The 21,528-nt window shown below is 42.2% G+C and overlaps 1 protein-coding gene across 1 annotated transcript in view; it reads right to left on the bottom strand.

Moving 5' to 3' along the window:
* slc25a21 (solute carrier family 25 member 21) overlaps positions 1 to 21,528 on the bottom strand; it is an 83,070-nt gene that overhangs the window by 11,757 nt on the left and 49,785 nt on the right. The window contains exons 3-4 of the mRNA XM_044047919.1: positions 14,407 to 14,455; positions 3,963 to 4,046 (exon numbers count right to left, since the gene is read on the bottom strand). Coding sequence (XP_043903854.1) covers positions 3,963 to 4,046; positions 14,407 to 14,455 — 133 coding nt within the window. The remainder of the gene's footprint in view (positions 1 to 3,962; positions 4,047 to 14,406; positions 14,456 to 21,528) is intronic.

The raw sequence follows: 21,528 nt of genomic DNA, 5'->3' as shown, positions 1-21,528 counted from the left end.
TGGCAAAAACAGAGCCTGTCTTTCACTAAGTTGCTTGAAAATGACAGCAAATATATGTTGGACAGAGAGGACAATGTGGCGTGACCGACTGCATCCTGTGAACAGAGGCACTAGATCTGTTGTGGCAACATTCTGTACAAGTCAACAGAGATGTTCTTGGTCGATTGGATCCAAGTGTAAATATTTTTGCTGCGGGCTTGTATGTACGCCGAGCATAACCTGAGAAGGACGGGCCATTACAGTTGCACAGAATGAAAAAAAAAAACTGCAGTGAACCAAAAGTAATTACCAAAACACTGATCATAAAGTGACAGACTCTAGAGCTTTGGAAAAACATCAGCTGCTGGCAAAACAGTCGAGACTTGTTCAAGTCTATTTTGATTTTTGACTCTTGCCAAATAGTTTAGATTAAGAAGTGAAACAAAATTACCGTTTGAGACTAATGTTTATTTCTATTGGTGGCAACATTATTAAAATAAAGATGATTCACCATTTGCATTTATAAACATTGGGACATCATATATGACAAATAGATTCTTGACAATTTTAGTTCTGAATTGTCAGACGTAGCTTTTAATTAACAGCTTTTTATGGACTGTGTGGGACAAAAACCCAAACACTTATTGAGCTTCTCCTTTACAATAATATTGGCATACACAGAAGCATTATAATGAAGGTATCAAAAACTTTTTCATGGCCTACAGCTGTCGTGACTCTTCAACCAAGATGCTTGCAGGTGACAGAAAAGTACTAAGAACAAAATTGACATTATCCAAAGGTCGAATGAGGCGTGACTGACTGTATCCTGTGAACAGTGGCACCACTGCTGTTGTGGCAACACTTTTCAACAGAGATGATCTCGGTTGATTGGAACGGTGTGTAAACATTTTCACTGCTGGTTTACACTTCCCGAGAATATAACCTGAGAAGGACAGGCAATTGCACAACGGTGAGGGTGCCGTACAAAACTGCAGCAAACTAAAACTCATTATTACAACACTTGTCATCAGCTGAACCAGTTTTATCAAGTCAACCAGTGTCATCAAGACCTCAACTGACAGGAGTGATACTTTAAGCCAGAAATTAATTCTTTGTGTCTTTTGTGTAAACAAGTCATTTAAGTCAGACGGAAGGCCCTTCCCTTAACTCTCTATGTCCATGCAAATAGTGGCCATAGATTCCCCGGGTGTGGTCAGGCTGGGGAGCCACCAGGTGACGAAGGGAGAGTGAAATATGTTACAGAATGAATATGGCTTTCCGAGAGTGGCATTCATTTGAATTCTAATTTGATTCCCAATGTAAAGTACACACCAGGTCCCTTTTTGGCTTTCCTAAACAAATGGCTTCCTGACCGGGTGAAGGACCTGTGTACGAGTTGTGTGTTTTTGTGTGAATGGCTTGGCCTTCATTTTCATAAACCTTTCCTTTTTTAAACAGCCTCCAGCCACTCTGGAGGAGAGGAGCACGTAGGAAAAGACACATTTCATGAAATAAACTGGCCAATAATATCCATCAGACATGTGCATATGCAAAATGTAAAAAAAATACTAATTTGCATTCAAAACAAACGGGATGAAATGATTGTCATCAGCAGAATTCTGTGCAAATTTTCACAGCTCTGTCATGAGAAATATGAGCTGCCCCAGGGAACATTTCAACATGTAAACAACCGGCATGCTTCGTCTACAAATATTTGCACTTTCCCAGTGACTACTACAACCTTGTCACTGAGAGGAACAATGAGGCGGCAGGAGTCACTGAATACAGACACAAATAAGCCCCTTTACTTTGTACTTTCATTTCATGATCCAATATCACTTCCTTTAAGACTATCGTTATATACAGTGGCCTTTTCCTGTGCACGTGTGACGCTTTAACCCTGTCGTCTCTTGTGGCCACACCTCATCGAGTGGAAAGACTGGCCACTCACGAGACAAGAAACACGGTGGGAGACGCTCTAGTTAAGGTGCTGCCAAGCCTACAGGCAGATGTCTGGTTGTATTTCAGATTTAAAAACTATGACGACAGCGAGGAGATGGACAAAAGCAAAGCCATATGCAAGATGCTGTTTGTTTATAAATGACGAAAGTGAAGACTAATTTATTGACGTGGTGGGAGGAAAACGGGAATAATATCTGGGGTATTTGTTTGCTGGTTGTGTTACAGTAAGATAGATCTTTTTTTTTTTGTTTTACCTGTATGTGCTTAATTAAAGCAGCACTTCTTACATTTACAATGTACAAATGAATTTAACTAAATGTAAAAAAAGCAATATTTTGGGAAAGTAAAACGTATCAGGCCATCGCCCACGGACTTAAGAGACAGGAAGTTAGTTGAACATCCTTAACTCTGTCCAAAGTTTACAAAATTCTACACCGACAACTTTAAACCTGCTGCTTCATATATTATGTGCATTTCTTCACACTTCCAGGAAAGTATACATTTTTTGCATGGGTGGTCCCAGCTGGAGGCGACCCCCAACCCCAACCGCGCACCATTAGTTCTGGGCATTTGTCACTAATCTGCTGTACGAAGGATAACGTGCTCCACTGTAATGAAAGTGTCCTTTTAATAACACCGTGGCCTTGCATTGGGTCCCGACCCAGTCTCTTCATACCACACTGGTAAAGAATGCTTGAGAGTAAAGTCTTTTTGTTTGCCTCCAGACGGAAACACTTAACACATGCTTGTGCTGGTGCACCCACATGCAAGAGAAAAGGGAAGCGTGGCCAGTAAGGCAATACCCAACCTTGTCTTGATGTACGTAGCTCTTATTGTCACGCAACTACAAGATTTCATGCCACATTTTCCTGATTTAACACCACTACATCTGTTGTGTAATAGCTTTTGTACAAGCAAATCTCAAATGTCTTCCTACAAATCTGGCAAAATCCCGTCCCACTATAATAAAACGTATGTTCAATTATTATGTTCAAGCTTTACAGTGTCAAATAGATGGGGTCATACATATTTCCATGTCTTTCCTCAGTTTAATCACTGAGCTTGAAACTGAGAGCTCAGGTTTCCTCCCTCATCGCCTCTGCTAGAGTGAAGCCTGGTGTTAGCGCAGTCCTGCCATGAGCTGAAAGGAAGTGTTTATTTTTAATAATAATTCTACAACAGCAGAGCTTAACACTATTTGTATAAATTATAACTAAGTGGTTTGGCCTGGAGGTAGGACTCGATGTGCTACTGGGGAGTGATTACGGCCTCAACAAAAATATACCTTTAGTGATAATTGGTCCGACACTAAGTGAATCTTCTGTCTGTTGGGACACATGCCATGGCTCGATTGTATGAGCGTACAAGCCAAATAGCTGTCATAGCTGACGGCGTTGACGCCGGGGTAATTTGGCGACCATTGTGTCATGTCAGATTTCTCTACAAAGATTCACGCGGACCAACTCCCAGTGGGCACACCCACAAAGTATGCACCTACACGCGCATTAAGTTTCACACCGAGTGTGTGCAGGGTGAAAAGGGCACAGCTACTATTTCAGGATACCTGTGTCTGTTGAACTGCAGCCAACAGAGGATTCCCAACTGTCACGAGTTGGCCTCGTGCTTGCTCACACCTCGCAGCAGATCAACTTTATATCCCCTGTAAAGCTGTCATCTCGCCGTAAACCGAGCGAGTGGCAACTACTTTCTCCTACGCCTGCACTGTCTCACAGACCTGTCACATGGCAGGCAGAGGAGGAGGGACGGTGGGAGGATGACCATCTTTATTTGGCTTTGAAAATTTGATATTTCTGTGTATTCTTATTCAATGAGAGGCATAAACTTGAGTTGTGAAGCCGGCTGCAGGATAGACACTTAAAGACAGCAGGCTAAAAGCAACCAACACCTTGAGCTTTCTAATAAAAAAGAAGGGACAAAGTATTCCTTCTCTTCACACAGGAATCAAGAAGACAATTTCCATTGAGTCTAGAGAAATGGAACAACTCTTATGGAGAACATACCCCTCATTGCGGAAGATGGTCCGGAAGCAGTCACCCAGACTCTTGTAGCTGTGAGGATCACTTGAGCCCCTCTGGATCTGGAATCTGAAATAAAGAAAACTGTCAGTAAAGCTTCCATCAACATTCATTTCACAGCTTTGTTGTTACTGAAATCCAGATACCGAGATCTGATGTTTTTCATTAATGAGCTCATTTATTTCCTTGATTTCCCCTCTACCCATTAGCCTTTTTACTTCCTCTGCTAAAATGTGAGGCTCTTACTTTTACCCCCAAGCATAGCAGAGAACCCAAACATTTATTTAACCCAACCAAACCAATTAGCCACCCTACTCCCCCGGACTGAGCCTTTTGTAGCAAGGTTTTCAGCTACGAACATGCAGGTGAGCCAATTGTAAGAGCTCTTGAGTTACGTGTAAATTTTTAATATGAAGGAGCCAGTTGAAGGACTTATATACAGCAAACATACCAGTGCCTCCCTAATAACGACAGTGGAGCTGTGTGTAAATATTTTACATGAGAAACGAGCTGAACGTCAAAGAATGAATATAAATGGTGCTTGTTAGTGACAGAGTTTCCAATAAAGGTACACTAATGGTGTAAGTAGAGATATAATTACATTCATCGCAAACTCTAAAAAACATGAACGAAAACAAATGGCCTGATAAGACGAGACAGATATGAGACTTGATATTTTGACATATTGTGACTAATGAAACAACAAATAAAAGATCTAATAGCGAGACATGACAACTTGAAGAATTTATGAACATTTTTATAAAAAGAGGACATTTGAGGAAAAACAAGAGTGAAGAGAGTAGGAGGTAATGGGACAAGAGAAAGATTCCCTCCTCATATGGCTTCAACTGCCAGGTCACAAGGTCAGCAGTAAGTCGTCCATGCGGGTGCCTGATGGGGCCATAAAGAGCCCCTGGGCTCCAGTGGAGGGGGAGTTTAGTGGGGTGAGCGGCCTTTCATAACAGATTAACATCTTAGAGGGGTGTCCCTCAAATCCTATTTGGTGGATTCCCAAATAGCTTGTAACCCGTTCCTGAAAACCAGTTAAAACAGCATAATAAATAGATGTCTGACACCATATTAAAGAAGAAGAAACGAAGGACTGCAGGTATGAAGGGATGGTAGAATAAAGGGTACAAAGGGGACGTGGAAGATTTAAGACTACTGGGACTTGTAAACAAATTCAAATCTGGCTTAATTGAAGGCATACGATGCTGGGGTCAAGAACGGTAGAGACCCTGTCCACAGTCTCCTTTCGCCTCCCTTGCTATGTGTGCCCCGACCTGAACCGGCCCTGAGAGAGTAGAGTTGCCAGGACTGTGGTCCGGTTCCAGCCCCCTGAGTCCACTTGCGACCCTGGGGTCACCTCATTTCCTCATGGCCCTCTTCTACCCTGCCATAAAAGCCAGAGACCAAACAGCATGGCCCAGGGAGTGGGAGATAATAGGGAGGACTAGAAGAACTTGGGCAGCAGGGGAACAGTCAGGCCCCTGGCTAGGAAGCTGCAAATGTTTCTTTTCACAGCAACCAAAAGTGGGAAATAAGATCCAAAGTAGTCTTGGTTAAACGTCCGGAGTATTTGTACAGAAACAAAGCTCAAGTTTCATAAGGCCTCAGATAATAAGCAGATATACAGGTTGGCAGAAGAAAAAAGAAAAAGATGGCGTCCATGAATGCAGCAGATTCACTTGGCCTTGGAGTCAGACATGCAGATAATGAACTCTTCAGACATAACTCAAGGAAGAAAAGCAAATCCCTGAAGATTCTTGAAAACACAACTTGGAGCGTCTCGTTCAATCACTAGCCAAAGCTATTTGAGGTAGAGTATACTCCGAGGTGATGATATCTGTGAGTTCATCAAGAGTCCCCCCCTTCCTTCCCCTTCCAACATTGTACTCGTCCTGTGTTTGTGCTTTACAGGCCCCTGAGCTACCTAGGTGAGGGTGAAGGTGAGGGCAGGTTGGTGCTTCTCCGAGTGAGACAAGCACACTGGGGTAAATAATCCTCAAGACCTAGTCCACCTGACCCCTACTGCCTATAAAATACAAATCCTGGGCATCCACAGAGAAGTCAAAAAGGTAAATGAGGGCGGAGAAACTCGATTGAGCGCCTTTCTTTGTGTTTTTATGGACAGGAGCGCAGCGTTTGAGGGCCTTGCAAGGCCGTGTCCGCTCCCAGACCCGGTGGTAATGGGCTCAACCTGGGGACCAACAAGACAAGCTGTCACCCCAGAGAAGATGAGATGTTGAGGTAAAGCTCATTAATGACGGTGTTAAAAATGCCTATGGGAGGGGGTGAGGGGGGTTAGTAGGTTGATCAAAAGGCAAAAGCTTGATGGCCTTACTTTTAAAAGGGGTAAGGTAAGCCTTTTAGGAGCTCTTAAAAATATGTCCCATTAAATGAGGGGTGTATTCCGTCAGTGGCAAAATGTATTTGGATGACTTGCTCAGTTTAAAATTTAAAACCCCATAGGAGACGTAATGACCATCTACAATAGGCAGTTTTTATTATAATAAAAATAATAATATTAATAACAACATTTTATTTGTAAGCGCCTTTCGAACACTCAACTTACATATTAAATTTATGCTACTAATTATAGTGCAGTATCTGAAATTGTGCAATTTCCTCTGTCCGTAAATGTTTATTCACACGTCGCCTCTGTATTTGAATTGGTTGCTACAGTGATAGCCTTGATTTGCTCATGCCGTCCCAATTAGAATTTCAAGTGTTTCATCAAAAGGGGAGAAAGACTAAGTCACCAGAGGAAGGGATGAATTGTTCAGTCTGAAGTACATGAGACAATTTGGAAGGCAACATAAAGAAAAAATCTATTTTTTACAGCCAGACAGTTAATTTTAATGAGCAGGATCATAAAAATGGTAAAAGTCCATTGCATTGGTACATGAGGTTACGAGCACATTTCAGACCTAAATGGTCCAATATGGCAAATGCAACCAAACGGCAAAACTTGTGCTTCAGGGTCACTAAATGTAACCAGAAATAAAATGTCTGGCTGCTGCTTTAACCACTCACCATTGTTGACAGCCACCGACTGACCCACAACTGATGACTAACAATAACTGCGTAAAAATACAACATGCAGTACGACACTCAAAGCATTTGCAGAGTAAAACTATTCGATTGGGATACACTCATTCCCCTTCGCTTTTTCACTCACACAGGAGGAGTCCAATAAAGACAGATCTTTGGAAGGAAGATCATAAAAATAAAGTTGAGGGCAAATTATAAACCTTTGGTGCACTAGACATGGCAGGCGGCCAGAGCTTGATCTGGGCCTGACCATTTTGGGTTTCTCCAGCACCACAGACCTACTGGACGTGGGACATCCAAGGTTACTGAGCAAGGATTTGGTGGAGATGAGAAACAAAATGTTATTCCGACTTTTAAAATGCAGATGACATCCCCTTGACTCCTTTGATTCTCTTTGGTGATGTTGGGACCAGTTTGCCAGTCCAGATGTTTGCTCATATACCATGACCTCTGTGACCTGAGATCAGGCTGCATTACTGTGGAAGAGCAGGAAAAGCGCTACATAAAACAGCGTGGGGACAGGCTAGGCAGGTCCAGGCCGAGACAGAGACTCAGATGTTTTGAGTATTACTTCTGGTTGACTGATAGATCACTCTGTATGTTAGAGTGGACTGGAGCACATTTCGAAAGCCACTAATTCATAAGTGGAACGGATAGGTGGAAAAAATGAGCAGTCGTACTGACATTTCCAGAAAGTGGTTGCATGGCAGAGAGGATTTCTTGGGTGTTTAAACTGGGGTCTCTTAACCTCTGCCAAGTGCCGTTAACTGAAATGATGGTGCTAATGTTAGAGCTGTAGTTTTAATTATAGAACGATATAACCATTTGTCCCCACAAAATCCTTAAGAGAGCAATTTCTTTTTGAAAGGACTAGCTTTAGTCACAATTTCAATAGAGGAAGACATAAATGAATGGGTGGATAATGTCAAGAAACACAGGATGATGACGGATGATGGCAATGTTAGGACTATCTGGTGGTTATAGAGTGTCCAGACCAACAACAGTAACAGCCACTTTGATGTGAGGAAATGCTGCAGGATTTCGGAGACTCCACTGACAGCAGGTAACCGAGGACTATAACACAGTGTGCTCCAGACAACAGCCCTGCATTTTTTCCAGAGAGAAACCCGAGAGTTTCAAGAACACGGCACCATCTCATCCGACTGCTGCCGCAAAAAAAAACACTTGGTGCCAAGCACCCCAAAAAGAAAGTGCTTCATTTGCATTATTAAATCTATTTCTGCATTTGTGAACTGGTGAGTGACAGGATTTTGTGGTTTGTGTAGCAAAACTTTACAACTGCAATTATAATACATAAACAAGTACGCACCTAAACATTGTCTGTGGCACTCACAACTGTGGAAAGTCTTGGTCGACACTGGTCTGTTGTACCACAGAGCCGGTCTCTTTTTCTTTCACCTTCTTAAGTTAATTTTTTTAAGATGAGAAACTTGGCAGGGGAGAGCCAAACACATGTTGTATTTAGAAAACATGAAGCAATTGCAAATGTTTTAACAAAGACATATCTCCTGCAGTCAACTTCAGAAGCCACTTCCTCGTTATAGATTCCTTCCCGACATTTGTTGTCGAGCAAAAGCAACTCCAACAAAGGCAAGACCTCTACATGTGTGAGCACACTACGTACAATTTAATTGTTGTAGAGTGTGCATATACACGCCACACAATTTGGTGCAGGAACCATGCTGAGCCCTTAAGTGTCTGTTAGATAAAGTTAAAGCTCAAGTATAGATGACTACAATTACATCAACCGAGCACTATGTGTAAAGGCAAGATCACATGCTTCAAGCTTTTAATGAGCACAGAGTTCTAATGTAGGAAAGTGCCACACAACCTCTGCATTGGCTGCTATTTGCCACACTGTTTTTGCAGCGGTGGTCTCGGTGACACTCATTGTTGCTTAAATTGAAAAGGTAAACCCATAACTGCTACAAAGTGGAGCAAGAGGTTGGGAAAGGAGCAATGGTAGTGGGATAAGGGATGTACAGACGGGCATGTGTGCGTTTATTTCAGAGTCGGAAAGAAAATGATGGGGCAGCAGGGGGGCAGCGCTGTGGTTTCGGCGCAGTCAGGGTCTAGTGAAATCAAAGCACACAATGCCTGAACTCTGTAATTAGTGCACTGGAATGTGAACCCCTTCAATGATAATGATTACAGGTGCTCCAGTACGACACATACACACCGACATGCACATCTGCTCTTTATGTCTTCCTCTATCTATAGCTGAAAATTTGCAATCTATTCGAGACCGCGAGTAACATGCCCAACATCTGTGAGTAACTGCAACAACATCTGTCGCAACATTAAAAGTAATGGTCAGTGTGTTTAAAGTTTAGTTTTCTGGCATTTTGTTTTCGTTAGATGCCCGTAAAGGGTGAGAGGAAATCAACGTTGCAGTTACTCGGTTATCACCAAACACCGCTGGGACCACCATGGCGCCCCATTTTTAGGTCCCAAATTTTACATTATGCCATAAATTAAATTTACCAAATCATTGAAGCATCGAAGCTGTGTGTGGTATAGTTTTCCATGATGCCGACAGGAAAATGGGTGGAAATGATTTATTTTTGTTTTACAATATATGCATCGGACAGACAAAAGAACAGTTCAAGCACATGTAGTGTTATGATGTCAATGCTTTTGCCTCTTAGGTTTGGATTTCTTGGGTGTAGTTACAGAAAATAAAACTCTAAAAGCAGATATTACTTTGTGCAATATATGTTCATGGTTAGTAGTATTGGCCAGTTTTAGAGTAGCACTGTTTATTGGCCGAGGTTGAAATATAATTACAGTTGGTCAAAGGTGCAAAAATGAAATTGGTAATTAATGGGATGGGAATTTGCACCAACATCAATGCTGGATATAAAGATTATGAGGTGTGGATCATTTCACAATTAGAAATTTTAAGGGTTGAGTAAGTCAACACGGTCAGTATGACTGGGCTTCAAAGGCATCATGTTTAATCCTGTCAAAAATGCTAATCATGAAATTCTCATGAAAATACCGTGAAGTTTCTCCACTCCCTCGCGCACTGAGGTGACGCACGGTCTAAGCTCGGGTTGTCCGCTTTGTGCATGCATGTGTTTGAGTTTACACTGCGAGTAAAGCCTTGCCCTGCAGTCTCACAGCACCGAGGGGATTGGGAGCCGACTTGACGACGGCTGACCTGCCTGTTCCTTTACAAGGAAAGATCAGCTATCAGGCTGCTGCTGCTTTGTGCCCTGCTGTTTGAGGGTTGTGTCAGGGATTCCTCCATAAGTGCAATGGGGTTCACCAAGCAGTTGGGGGCAAATGGAGGTGGAGGCAGAGAAGACAGAGGAGGGGGTGAGGACTTTGGCCATCCTCAGCGTTGTCACACGCTCCCAAAAAGACTGGACATCATCTGTCAAAGCTCTCATCAAAGATCACTTTCAAGCCCCCCAAGTGGGGCACACTTTCATGCTTGCTGTGACCAAATGGAGGTAGCGTTGCCATGGATACTGCTGCGAGCAAAGGCCAGTACCAGGTTTTTCTAATCAGGCTTGAAAAGGCTACTGGCAAGCTTTGTGGTTTTGCAGCAACTCTGACAGGCATGTCATACAATACAATTTACAGAATTGCATAATTCAATACAAATCTTCTAAAACACATGTACAACAGGGATTTAGAACAAAACACTACATAATCACTCGACAAACTACAAATTCAGAAGTAATGGTAGAAGTTCAAACAATGCATTCCACATGATGTTGATGACGTTGTTACAAGGTTTATATTAACAAAAGTTGTGGGTGATTCAAACAACAGGCTACATGAAATGGTCGCCGACAAACTAAAACCACATAAGACAGAATGTGAAAACAGTTAATGCTCGGTGGGAGGGGCTAAAATAAAGCTGGACGATGAGTGTTTAATGGAGAGCGAGGAATAAAAGGATGACAAGCAGCGGTGAAATGACGCAACAAACAATGAGGGCGCAAGACAGACAAACACCAGAGGGAGAAGAGAAGTGGCGGAGGAGGGGCTCATTAATATGCTCTTTACATCTACGGCGCTAATGATGGCAAATGCACCAGATCGTGGGCGCGAAGTCGGAACCTGTAGGATGTTTAGGCAGATGCAGACATGAAGGCTGGGTTTGGAGGGAAGGTAAAGTGAGTGATGGGAAATTTCTTTCAGATGAGCCCCGAGTATGTTTGCACATGCATGTGTATAGGGGTGGAGCTCCGTGTAACAAGAGCTCGACATGAAGGGAAAGGCGGGCTCAGTGCAACTCTCTAATGAGAGGGAGAACCTGATCAGAGTCAGATGGGGTGCCCCAAGCGCACAGCCCCCTGCAGAAAATGCCGCCCGACACCCTTTGTTACCTCCAAGTGAGCTGAGACCAACCCATGAACCATGTAACTAGGTGGTTTCCAGGTTAATGAAAAGCTGTAACTCCAGTCCCACTGTCTTTCTGCTAAACTGACGATTACCCTCGCTACCCACACCGCACCATCCATCTTCACCCCCACATTCCTGCCCCTAGCCATGAGGAAAGAGTGAGGGTCAGGGGCAATTAACTGTTTACTTTGTGTGAAGTATGCCACATTTACATTTTTAGGCCGACTTTGATCCAAAGTGACTTGATTTTTTTGGATTGCATGCGTTTGAAAAGCAACAAGGAATGAGAAACGGCAGATTTGAAGATGGGTCATAAATAGTTCTCCCAAATGTCAAATACTTCATAATTCTTCAACATACCACACTTGGTTCAGAATATTTTTCCTGAACGCCCATGATGACACCCCACTGTTTTATGAACGCTCAAAGAAACGCGACTTTAAATAAGACACAGAGTATGCAACATTTTCTCAACAGTGGTAATGATTAGAAACTTTTGTATTTTTATTTGATTAAAAACGAAATGTTCTGGGGTTCTGGCCATGTGAAGAATTGATCCAATTCATTCAAACTGCACGAACAACTCTCTTATCAACTTACAACTACAAGTGCATCTACCAGCTCATTTAAACATGGCTAATATAAAGTTATACAAGTTAAACTCTATCACAACGATGAAAGAGGTTGTAAGTCAGTGTGCTGGGAGGTGGGCTCTGCAGGAGTCCCTCAGATGTAAGATAGATGTACTTGTTAGTGAAGGTGAGTAACAGGGGTCATGGCTCGACTGGTCAGTGAGCCCGCTGCGGGGAGTGAAAGTGAAACAACAAAGGCAAAAATACACACTGTGAATCATTTGAAAAGACTTTCACCTTTAGGTCTATATATACAAGAATGTCCAGCATGGGCAAGTCAAATATTTCCACTATTCTCTTTAAGAAATCAACCCTTCCTTCTGTGTTGTTCTGAGCCAAATATTTGTCATTCGGGGATTTCCACTCTTATTTTCTTTCTTTGATTGACATCGCATAAGATCAAATTTTGCGCTTAAATCATGCTGAAAGTTACATGTCAGCATCTTTTCAAATCACTGGAACTCAGCTTTTCTTTTGTTTGGCACAGCAGTTGACTTGGAAGATGAATCTGGGTTTTTTTCCTCTTAAGCAAAACACTGTCAAACAGTGATGTTTTGAATTCATAACATTATTTGGGTACTGGGGGAGAATCCTGACTATTCCGAGGGCAATTCATGCAACTGCAGTTCACAAGTCCCAGCTTCTGCCTCTTGGAGACGCATAAAACCTCATGACGCAAAACAGGTAAATAATCATCTCTCAGGCAGGTACACACTTTGGCAAGTTTACTTTCAAAATAATAATAAAAAAAAAACTGAAGGAAAAAAGGGAAGAAAGAAAGGGGAGAAGGAAGGCAAAAAAACCTTTGATTCCAAGTTGGTGGAAAAATGTAAATTTACTCCAGTTGCTGTTCAATTTGGACCAGTGGACATTAAAGCAGGAGCCAGTGCCTAATAAGAGCCATGCCATACACACACACACACACACAGAGGGAGAGAGAGAGAGACCCACTGGAAGTGTGTCTGCGTCTGACTCTCGGCTCCAAGGCTTCTGCTAATGGATTTCAGCTCCTCAGCATCCCAATTAGCTGGTATGTTTGCTTTGGTTATGAATTTGTGTGTGGATATCAAGTGTGTGAACATGCATGCACATGGACACACGCGTTGCATTTCCCTGTGTGCGCCTAAAAACAATATCTGAATGTCAATGACAAACCAACATATTGTGCTCTTTGCAGTATGTTTACATAACAAAAGGCGCATGCATGCCCTGAGCTGAGACCAAAAGGAATCAATTTGCACCTACTCGCAGCAACAGGACGTTTATCAACGCGAACACATGGCAACGCAAACAGAAAAACAAACAGATAAACCTGTCCAGATTTAGAGCAGCTTTTACCACTTTTTAAAGGAAGAGCATTACAAAGAAAATAGTGAGTGCACTTTTAACCCTGACCCTGTGTGAGGACGGACGACAGAGCTCAAGACTTACCTGTAATAAACCCCCGACATCTCTGCACGTGACCATAAATCACACCGCGTGCCTTCAAAGTATCAAATATCGCTTGATACAGCATTGCTGGCCCTGAGCTTTTATCCCTGCGTTTCCTTCTCTGTGTTCTGGTGGTGGTAATGCCTTCAAAGTGCAACCATCTCACTTTTTTTTTTAAAAGGCACACTGGGCAATTTATTTACCAAGAAACTGCTGCCATAAATGACAGAAAAAGCAGTACAATTTACTGACGAGTAGTGAATGGGGCAGGGGGGCTCAGAACGAAGCCAGAGGTCTTGGCTGGGCCTGTGAAAGACTATAAAGCTTTAGTAGTAGCCCACGACCTGTTTATGGCTGACTGAGACACTGTGGTGTGAGGCTCTTGATCACTCCGCAACTCAAGGCTGCTGCTGCCGCCCGCCACCGCTCTTGCGTAGGGAGGGGGATGCAGACGGAAAACAAGACATTAAATGCAGCAAATGCATGTATAGCATCAGACATACTCTGCTGCAAGTCAAGAAAACAAAAAAAGAGGAAAAGGAAATGCCTGGTGCTCATCTCTTAAATCAAATTATAAGGTTAAAAAAATGATTTGAAAACATCAAACATTGTGTGGAGAATGAATGAGTAAATGATGCATTTCATTTTCCACAAAATGTCTAATGCTCTAGGATTTGGTGCCCATTTGTGTGTGTGTGTGTGTGTGTGTGTGTGTGTGTGTGGAGGGAGCGAGAGAGAGTCAGGCTCGCTGAGCTGGGACATAAAGAGCTGGTATGTGCGGAACTTCACTACGCAGACCCACTTACCCACCGAGAGGATTCGTAGCAGATGTGAACCAAAATGGCTTTCTCGTTAGTAGCTCATACCTTAGGTGAAGTTACAAAAACGATGAGAAAATGTTGGTGTGTTTGTGGGCAGAGCGTGCGGCTTACCTCGTCTTCACCACATCGAGGGGGTGCATCAAGCAGATCTCTACCAGACCTAAGAAAGAAAAAATAACCAGGATCAGTGATTTTAATACCCCAATGACATGTTTTTCTGTCAATCAGAGACAAGGTTCATATCACTCATTTATGTAGTATCTATGCGTTTAAGGGTAAACTAAACATAATTAAGGTAACTAAACATCAAGACGACAGGAGCGGCGCAGATACCAAATAGGGACTGAAAATGTAATATTTGTTCACAAGACACATGTAGCAAATCTATTCACAAAAATATAAACTACTGAACAAAAACAGATTGAATGGCAACAAACAGCATATTTAACCAGTAATGATGTTTCACTAGACTGTGGAGGCCTAAAATATAGTAGGATTTGTCCTCTTTAATAATGATTTTCCCTAAAAAAAAGGTCCAGAGTGAAAGATACGAGGGTTTATTGGCACAATCAAAAGTTAGGCTTTCCTATGCACATGAGGCAAGGGTCTTGCTTTACAGGGGACGCCATCACGGGATCATGGATGAGTTGTAGGGAGTTGTAAGAGAGCATTTACATCCTTTGTGGTATGAGAAGGCCACCGTAGATCCGTGAGGCACTTGGGAATCTGCAGTTTCTCTCATGAGAGAGATGTCACATATTCTTACACACTGGACCTTTAAGAACATAAGAGATCATTCTGTGTTGGACTGTAGAGCTACATTTTTAAATAGTGTAGTATCTTGAAGCATTGATATTAATGGTGTTGGTAACATTATTGGACAAATTAAGCCACTTGTCTATGATGGATTTCTGCCACTCCCAATCCTGAGGAGAGATCCGACGGTGCAGGGGGCGGGGCCTGCCTGTCACACACACACACACACAGACGCAGACCTGTCACAGTGGAGAGTTAAATGCCTCATGACTTCAGCTTGTGTTCCTGCTTAGCTTATAGACCGTGGTTGGGAAGCAGAGGGGAGACAGAGCAGAAGCTGTAGCTGCTTTGGGCTGACAAAATTTAATTTTACAAGCACTCAAATTGATCAGGAGAAGTCCGGACATTACACATTAGTAGCTTTTTTTGTCTTGGCTAACCCTGCAGGTTAGTGGTAGAGTGCCAAAAAGTGAGTGCCAAAATACATGCAAATAATTTCCGTGGTTTGATTACACCTGATATCCTTCATTATTTATATGATCACAAACTATTGTAAATAAATGATTTACAGATGCTTTAATTACAGTTCATTTAATTAAGTGGAAAACACTGTATAAGACAATTTAACGTTAATCTCCAGATCAACTGATAAATTAGAAAAACGTTGTATTCTAACATTTCTAATCTGATCGCACCAGGGAGCTTTGTGTGGAAATCTCAGTCAGATTATCACTCTGCCAAATTTAAGCATCGACTACTCCAGTGACTATTGGTCTTTTGAGTCCTGTTGCATCCTTTGCAGGAAAACGGTCCGAGTGTTTGATCCAATGAGATCTTTCCAAAAATCCTTGCGAGCGACTGTAACTTCCAACATTTTAAACAGCTGAAACCAACCGACCATATCATCCACGCAAACCTGATACATGAGCAACGTGCCAGCAGCTGGAGAATCAATGCAGCCGGGTGATGATCAGTAAAGGACTCTGAGGTCTGAAACACATGGTAACTGTATGCATCTGTGTTGAAAAGCCACTGCTTTGGCACAGAGGCCCTCTGACTCAATCTGCTATTCTCACACTGCATCCTTTCCTGGTGCTCCAAGGGCTTCCCTTGCAGATTCCACCGTGTGTACACAGCTGCTGTGCTATATGGGCTCTTTCTAATTTGCTCAATTAAACATATTGTCTATAAAAGAGCAAGTCTTCTGGGGTTTTTCCAGGGAAGTAATTATCAAGTGAAATACCACAGAAAAATGACTTTGTCTACTGTTGTATCTTAATGTACGGATGGGAAAACCAAAAAAATAAATAAATTAAATGTAAAAAAAGAAAGAAAACTGAAGCTAACAGCAGGAAAGAGTCAAACAAAATTCCATCTGCTACGGCTCAGTTGACGTGACTGCGGTTGTTAATGATACTGCACTGAAAAGGTAAATACAAGCCTGCATTGGACATATCATTTTCAGGACTTTCTATTAGTAGGCCAACAGTAGAGATGAGTTGCATCAAATCTTTCAGCACGTAATCAGATTGCAGGATGAAACCTAACCTGCCTGTCTGCTTGATCGACCTTTGCAAACAAAAGATGCTGGAAAGTGACCGAGCATGCTCCGACAGGCGATTAAGTGGAAGGAGAGGTTTCTACAGAACTCTCCAAACAGCATAGCTGGGTGCTTGTCGTGAGGCAAACAAAGTAAAAAAAAATAAATAAATAAATACATTTCTCCTGCAAACTTGTGTGAGATACACTGTAAAGTAAAGAGCAGGGTTCACAGTATAGCAGAGAAACATATGCTGCAAATATTGATTTGGGGGAAGGAAAAAATAAAAATAAAAATTGCTGGTAACTAATTCACAAATCTTTTAATCTCTCCTGATCTATTTGGATTAGACTTGCAGGCAAAATAATGTTCTCAAAGACCCACAGGCTTCACGGTAGGAATGCTGTCAGATCACTGTACAGGCTCAAACAACAATTTTAAAAACAAATCTCAAGGCAGAGATTTCATCCACTGGGCATTTTCGTGAGGATCATACATTTGTATGGTTATGTTTAGCAACAAATCCACGTACAAAATAATGGAGGGGTGCTTGTAATTACTCTTTACCCTTGGAAGTTATTCTTTTGTGTTTTATGGCAGTTGGCATTTGTAAAGTTGCGTTAGGGCCTCCCTTTTCTCTTCCTCTTTTTTTGCTATGGCGAACCACTGAAACTAAATAGGATTTTCTAAATACATTTCAGAGCATTTCTCACTATGTTCAGTATGTGACTGTAAAATAAAAAAAACATTAAGTGTCGACATAAAAAAGGTAAGGGGGGAAACATAAGTGAGCTCGAGTTTAAACATTTAAACGCGATTATTTAGTTAGTTATATAAGTTGTGCATTTGCAGGCGACAGGTTTCCAAATGGCCAACATAGATTAGTCTACTTCAGTGTGTTAAAGTGGACGGGTGTGCATGTGTTTACTTCTCAGGCTTGTTAGTATCGAGTGTCTAACTGCAAAGATATGAGGTGAACATCAGGTGGCAATGACTGTTGTGTTGTATATCTAAGATGTCAGTTGCAGATTAAGTGATGACAAGTACAAATGCAAAACTCAGTCGTGTTTGTTTGAGCATCTGTCAAACGCCCTTGCAGATGACACACCTTGTCAAAGCCATGAGACAACAGAGTGTAGGAGTTTGAAGAAAGGCCCAACAGGAGAAACACTACGACCATATACCTTGATTAACCCGTGTATTAGGGATGTTCCGATACCACGATAACAACTCCGATACTATTCCATCCATCCTTTATCGACCGCTTTATCCTCCACCGGAGGGTCGCGGGGGGTGCTGTGCCAATCTCAGCTGATAGGCGGGGTAACATCCTGGACAGTTCTCCGATACTACCATTATCGATAATACCATTTATGAACTATGAAGCTGTTAACACCACATTTGGGCCGAGTCATTTCAAAGATATAATTCTCCAACTGTGTAACGAACATCGTTCTCCCAAAAAAAGAAGAAATAAACAGCCCAAACATGCATCCATAGTGAAGCATACGATATGTAGGATTTTTGGATTGTATCGTATTCTACATTTGTATCTGTCCTGTATCCGATCCAGTGATTTTTGACCGGTATCGGACCGATACCGATACTGACCGATACCAATTCCCATCCCTGCTGTGTATGACAGGCTGCAGAGTGGTTTGTTAAAGTAAGGGGCCGTCCACACGGAAACGAGTTTACTTGAATATGTATACTTTTTTTGCCAGAGAGGCACACAGAGACGGTGTTTTTCGAGGACAGGAAACAGTATTTTTTTGAAAACGCCTCTCAGATTGGGAAAATCTCAAAACGGCAGACTTGCGTTTTCCGTGTAGACAGCGAATGTGATACTTTAGGAAAACGATGACGTCCTATTCCTAGCCGTCTCTTGTGCCGTCATACATTGTCTTATGTTTGGAGTGTTACCAGTACTATAAATGGAAAGTAACTAAAGTCAGTCTAGAAAGACCGATAGATAGAAATTTTTAGAAATTTCACACACGGGGTGAAAAAAGTGGTGAATTGTAAAATAAAGAGGACTATAGTCACTAAATATGCACACGGAAACAAACAGACATTTTTTCCCCCTTTCTTTCCCCTGGCTCGGTTCATTGTGTCTCCATTTCTGTTATTTATTGTTTACAACGTCTTCTTCTGCTTTACTGTGTAACGTTAAAAATAATAGTTTCCGCATTTTGCCATTTCCGTGTAGATGTGACACTTCCTTTCCAAAAAAAAAACAACAAAACATTCTGTACATAAGTCAACACAGACACTTGTTAAAGGATTATCTTTAGGAGTAAGATAAATTAAGTAGAAGTGAGATGAATTAAAGAAAAAAGCTAAAGGTTTTGTTGGTCCTTAGTCAAAACTAACAAAGAAGGATTTTCTGTGCTGTGCATGTAAACAGCAAGAGTGACTCTTTTTTTCCATTCCAGGGAAAGTGAGAGTCACTGACAAACAATGCTGTGCTCTGGCCTGTCACTCAAAAAAAGAAAGAAAAAAAGCTAGCGAGTAGGGCGTTTTATTTATACAACGCATGACAGCAGCACAAAAGACACAAGCTGTCCAAGCACTGCATTTTGATCTAATGAGGTTATGCTTAGTGGAGCATTTAATGACTGATATTTTAGAAGGTGATTGTTTTCTACTCCTGCATCAAAAGGATCAATCAATTTATATTCATACAGTCATAATCGGTGAGGTGTCATGGAACCATCTTTGTGTCGAGGCCCGAGGACGCCAAATGTATCATTTCCACAACACCACAAGAGAGGCAGATTCTTGCACCACTGTGTCCCCCAGAGCATCACGCTCATCTAACTCCAGCTGTCAGCACATACTACCGTTTAATCATAGAGTGAACCCACACACTCTCGGGAGCACTTCACACCCCACCATAGCCTCTGATGCACCGTCCAATCGCACCGATCTGCGAGCCTCATGTTTATTTACTCTCGCAAATGGAGTTCTGTTCACTAAACTTTCCATCCACACTGAAACAATTTATCTGTACAATGCTGCAGGTTCAATTCCATGGCCCATTGAAAGGCTTCGGCGAGGGGGTTCAGTGGGGGAATCGAATTCATCGTACGATTTCTAGCACAAAGACACGCCTCCTGCACCTGCAAGAACAGGCGTCATATCGCAGCACCCTGCCACTTGGTTGATACCTTTGCTACGCAGCAGTGAGTGACATATTGTGATGTTCCAATATTTGAAGGTTCTTTTATTTCTGAATCACAATGGTACTGACAGGGCTTGTCACCCGCTGCTTTGTCGAAGCGCTAATGACTGAGAAGAATCTGGACTGCAACCAAGACATTCTTACATATAGAGTACATAATGTGAGACTAATTTGCCACATATGCTTTCTACTCTAGGTGTGGCGTACAGGTGTAGGGGGAACAAATGAGTGTCAAAGACAGAGGTAAGATGTTTCTGAGATGTATCGTGATGCGAACGAGGATGGTGCTGTATCAATGCCGTGACAGCATGTGTCCATACGACGTTGGTCGACTTCTCCGTTACCATCCGGAACTTTTCCCTTTGAGGAGAAATTTGTTTTGTTCAGTTACAAGGATACTGTGAAGTAAATTGTGTTTATCTTGCGATACCTCAGTTATCCCAGGATCGTTGCGTCATTGTTACTGTAAGCAACGCATCACTTTTTGCGAGTTTCGCATCAGAGCCTGACTTCATTTTGGCACAGCGCTGACAGCATAAGTAGCCTTTTGACAGCCATGAAAGTTGCTTTTGTTTCTGGTATCAGATAAGAACATTTGGCAGAAATGATGAGGCTGTGTGTTACATAATATGAAGGGTTGCATCAACCCATATTCAGCTCGAGTGAATTTGTGTCAAAAATGCAGAGAGTCTGGAAAGGACCAAACAAGTCACCTAACTTGTTGGACTACGACTGCTATCACCACATTGGCGAGCCATTCGAGGACATTTGACGACGTGTCTTCCACAGAATTATTATACATCATGCAAATGATTATCGTAGTTGTTTTTGGCCTGGGAATGCACACAGTTTGCTCCCACGCATTAAGTGAGAAAGAAAAACAATAGTGTGCCAGGGAGCGATTGCTCAACGGGTGCAGGTGTCATCCATCATGCCGAGACACACCGAATGACTAATTCACAGCAGCCACAGGGAGACAGTCACTGCCACAGGAAGCAAGACTCTCCGAGTTAAATAGACAAGTACATGGGAGACATACTGGCCGCTAAATTCACACGCTAACATGAACCTGTAAAAGCTCTATTCGCTTAATTGTAGCTTACCCGCCATTTTTCTGAACATGTTAATAGGTTTCTTCATCACTCTCATTAAATAATTGATAGAGAGACTCCCCAATTGATTGATATTTTCCAGCATTTTGACAAATGCTGCCAAGTCATTAAAATGTAGTTTAATTTTCCTCGATTTTGTAAGATCGGCATAGGCATCGGCTCGCATCAGTCGACCTCTAACACTTGCTGTTTGACAGGGCCGCTTATACATATGAAGAAACACTGAAAAACAATCAAAAATCAAACAAAAACATAAATAAAAATAAAAACGGCTGCTCATTGTTTTGGAAAAATGCTACCAAACAACACATTTCCTGGTTTATTGAATGCCAGGGCAGATAATCACAGCCTGTTCCGTGGTTTCAAGGCCTGACATGAGAAATAAGAGTGTCATGATGACAGAGCGTCACCTCACAGGCCCACTCTGGTTTTAACACGAGCTCTTTGACTGAACCTGCAGGTGATATTGCATACCTCCATCTCCTCCATTAATACTTCTCAAAACACATCGGATCTGGAATGCTAAACAAACCCAGCGAGCTGCTGCTCCCCAGCAATTTGTCATCAGCAGCACCTAAGCCAATGTGATATCCATCAGCAAGTAAAGTCAGGCACTCTGATTTAGAAACTCAGATTCAGGT

This window comes from Solea senegalensis, linkage group LG16 (genome assembly GCF_019176455.1).
Source record: "Solea senegalensis isolate Sse05_10M linkage group LG16, IFAPA_SoseM_1, whole genome shotgun sequence".
NCBI lineage: Eukaryota > Metazoa > Chordata > Actinopteri > Pleuronectiformes > Soleidae > Solea > Solea senegalensis.
Note: the sequence above shows the minus strand (reverse complement) of the source record. Positions and strands in the feature narration are given on the sequence as shown.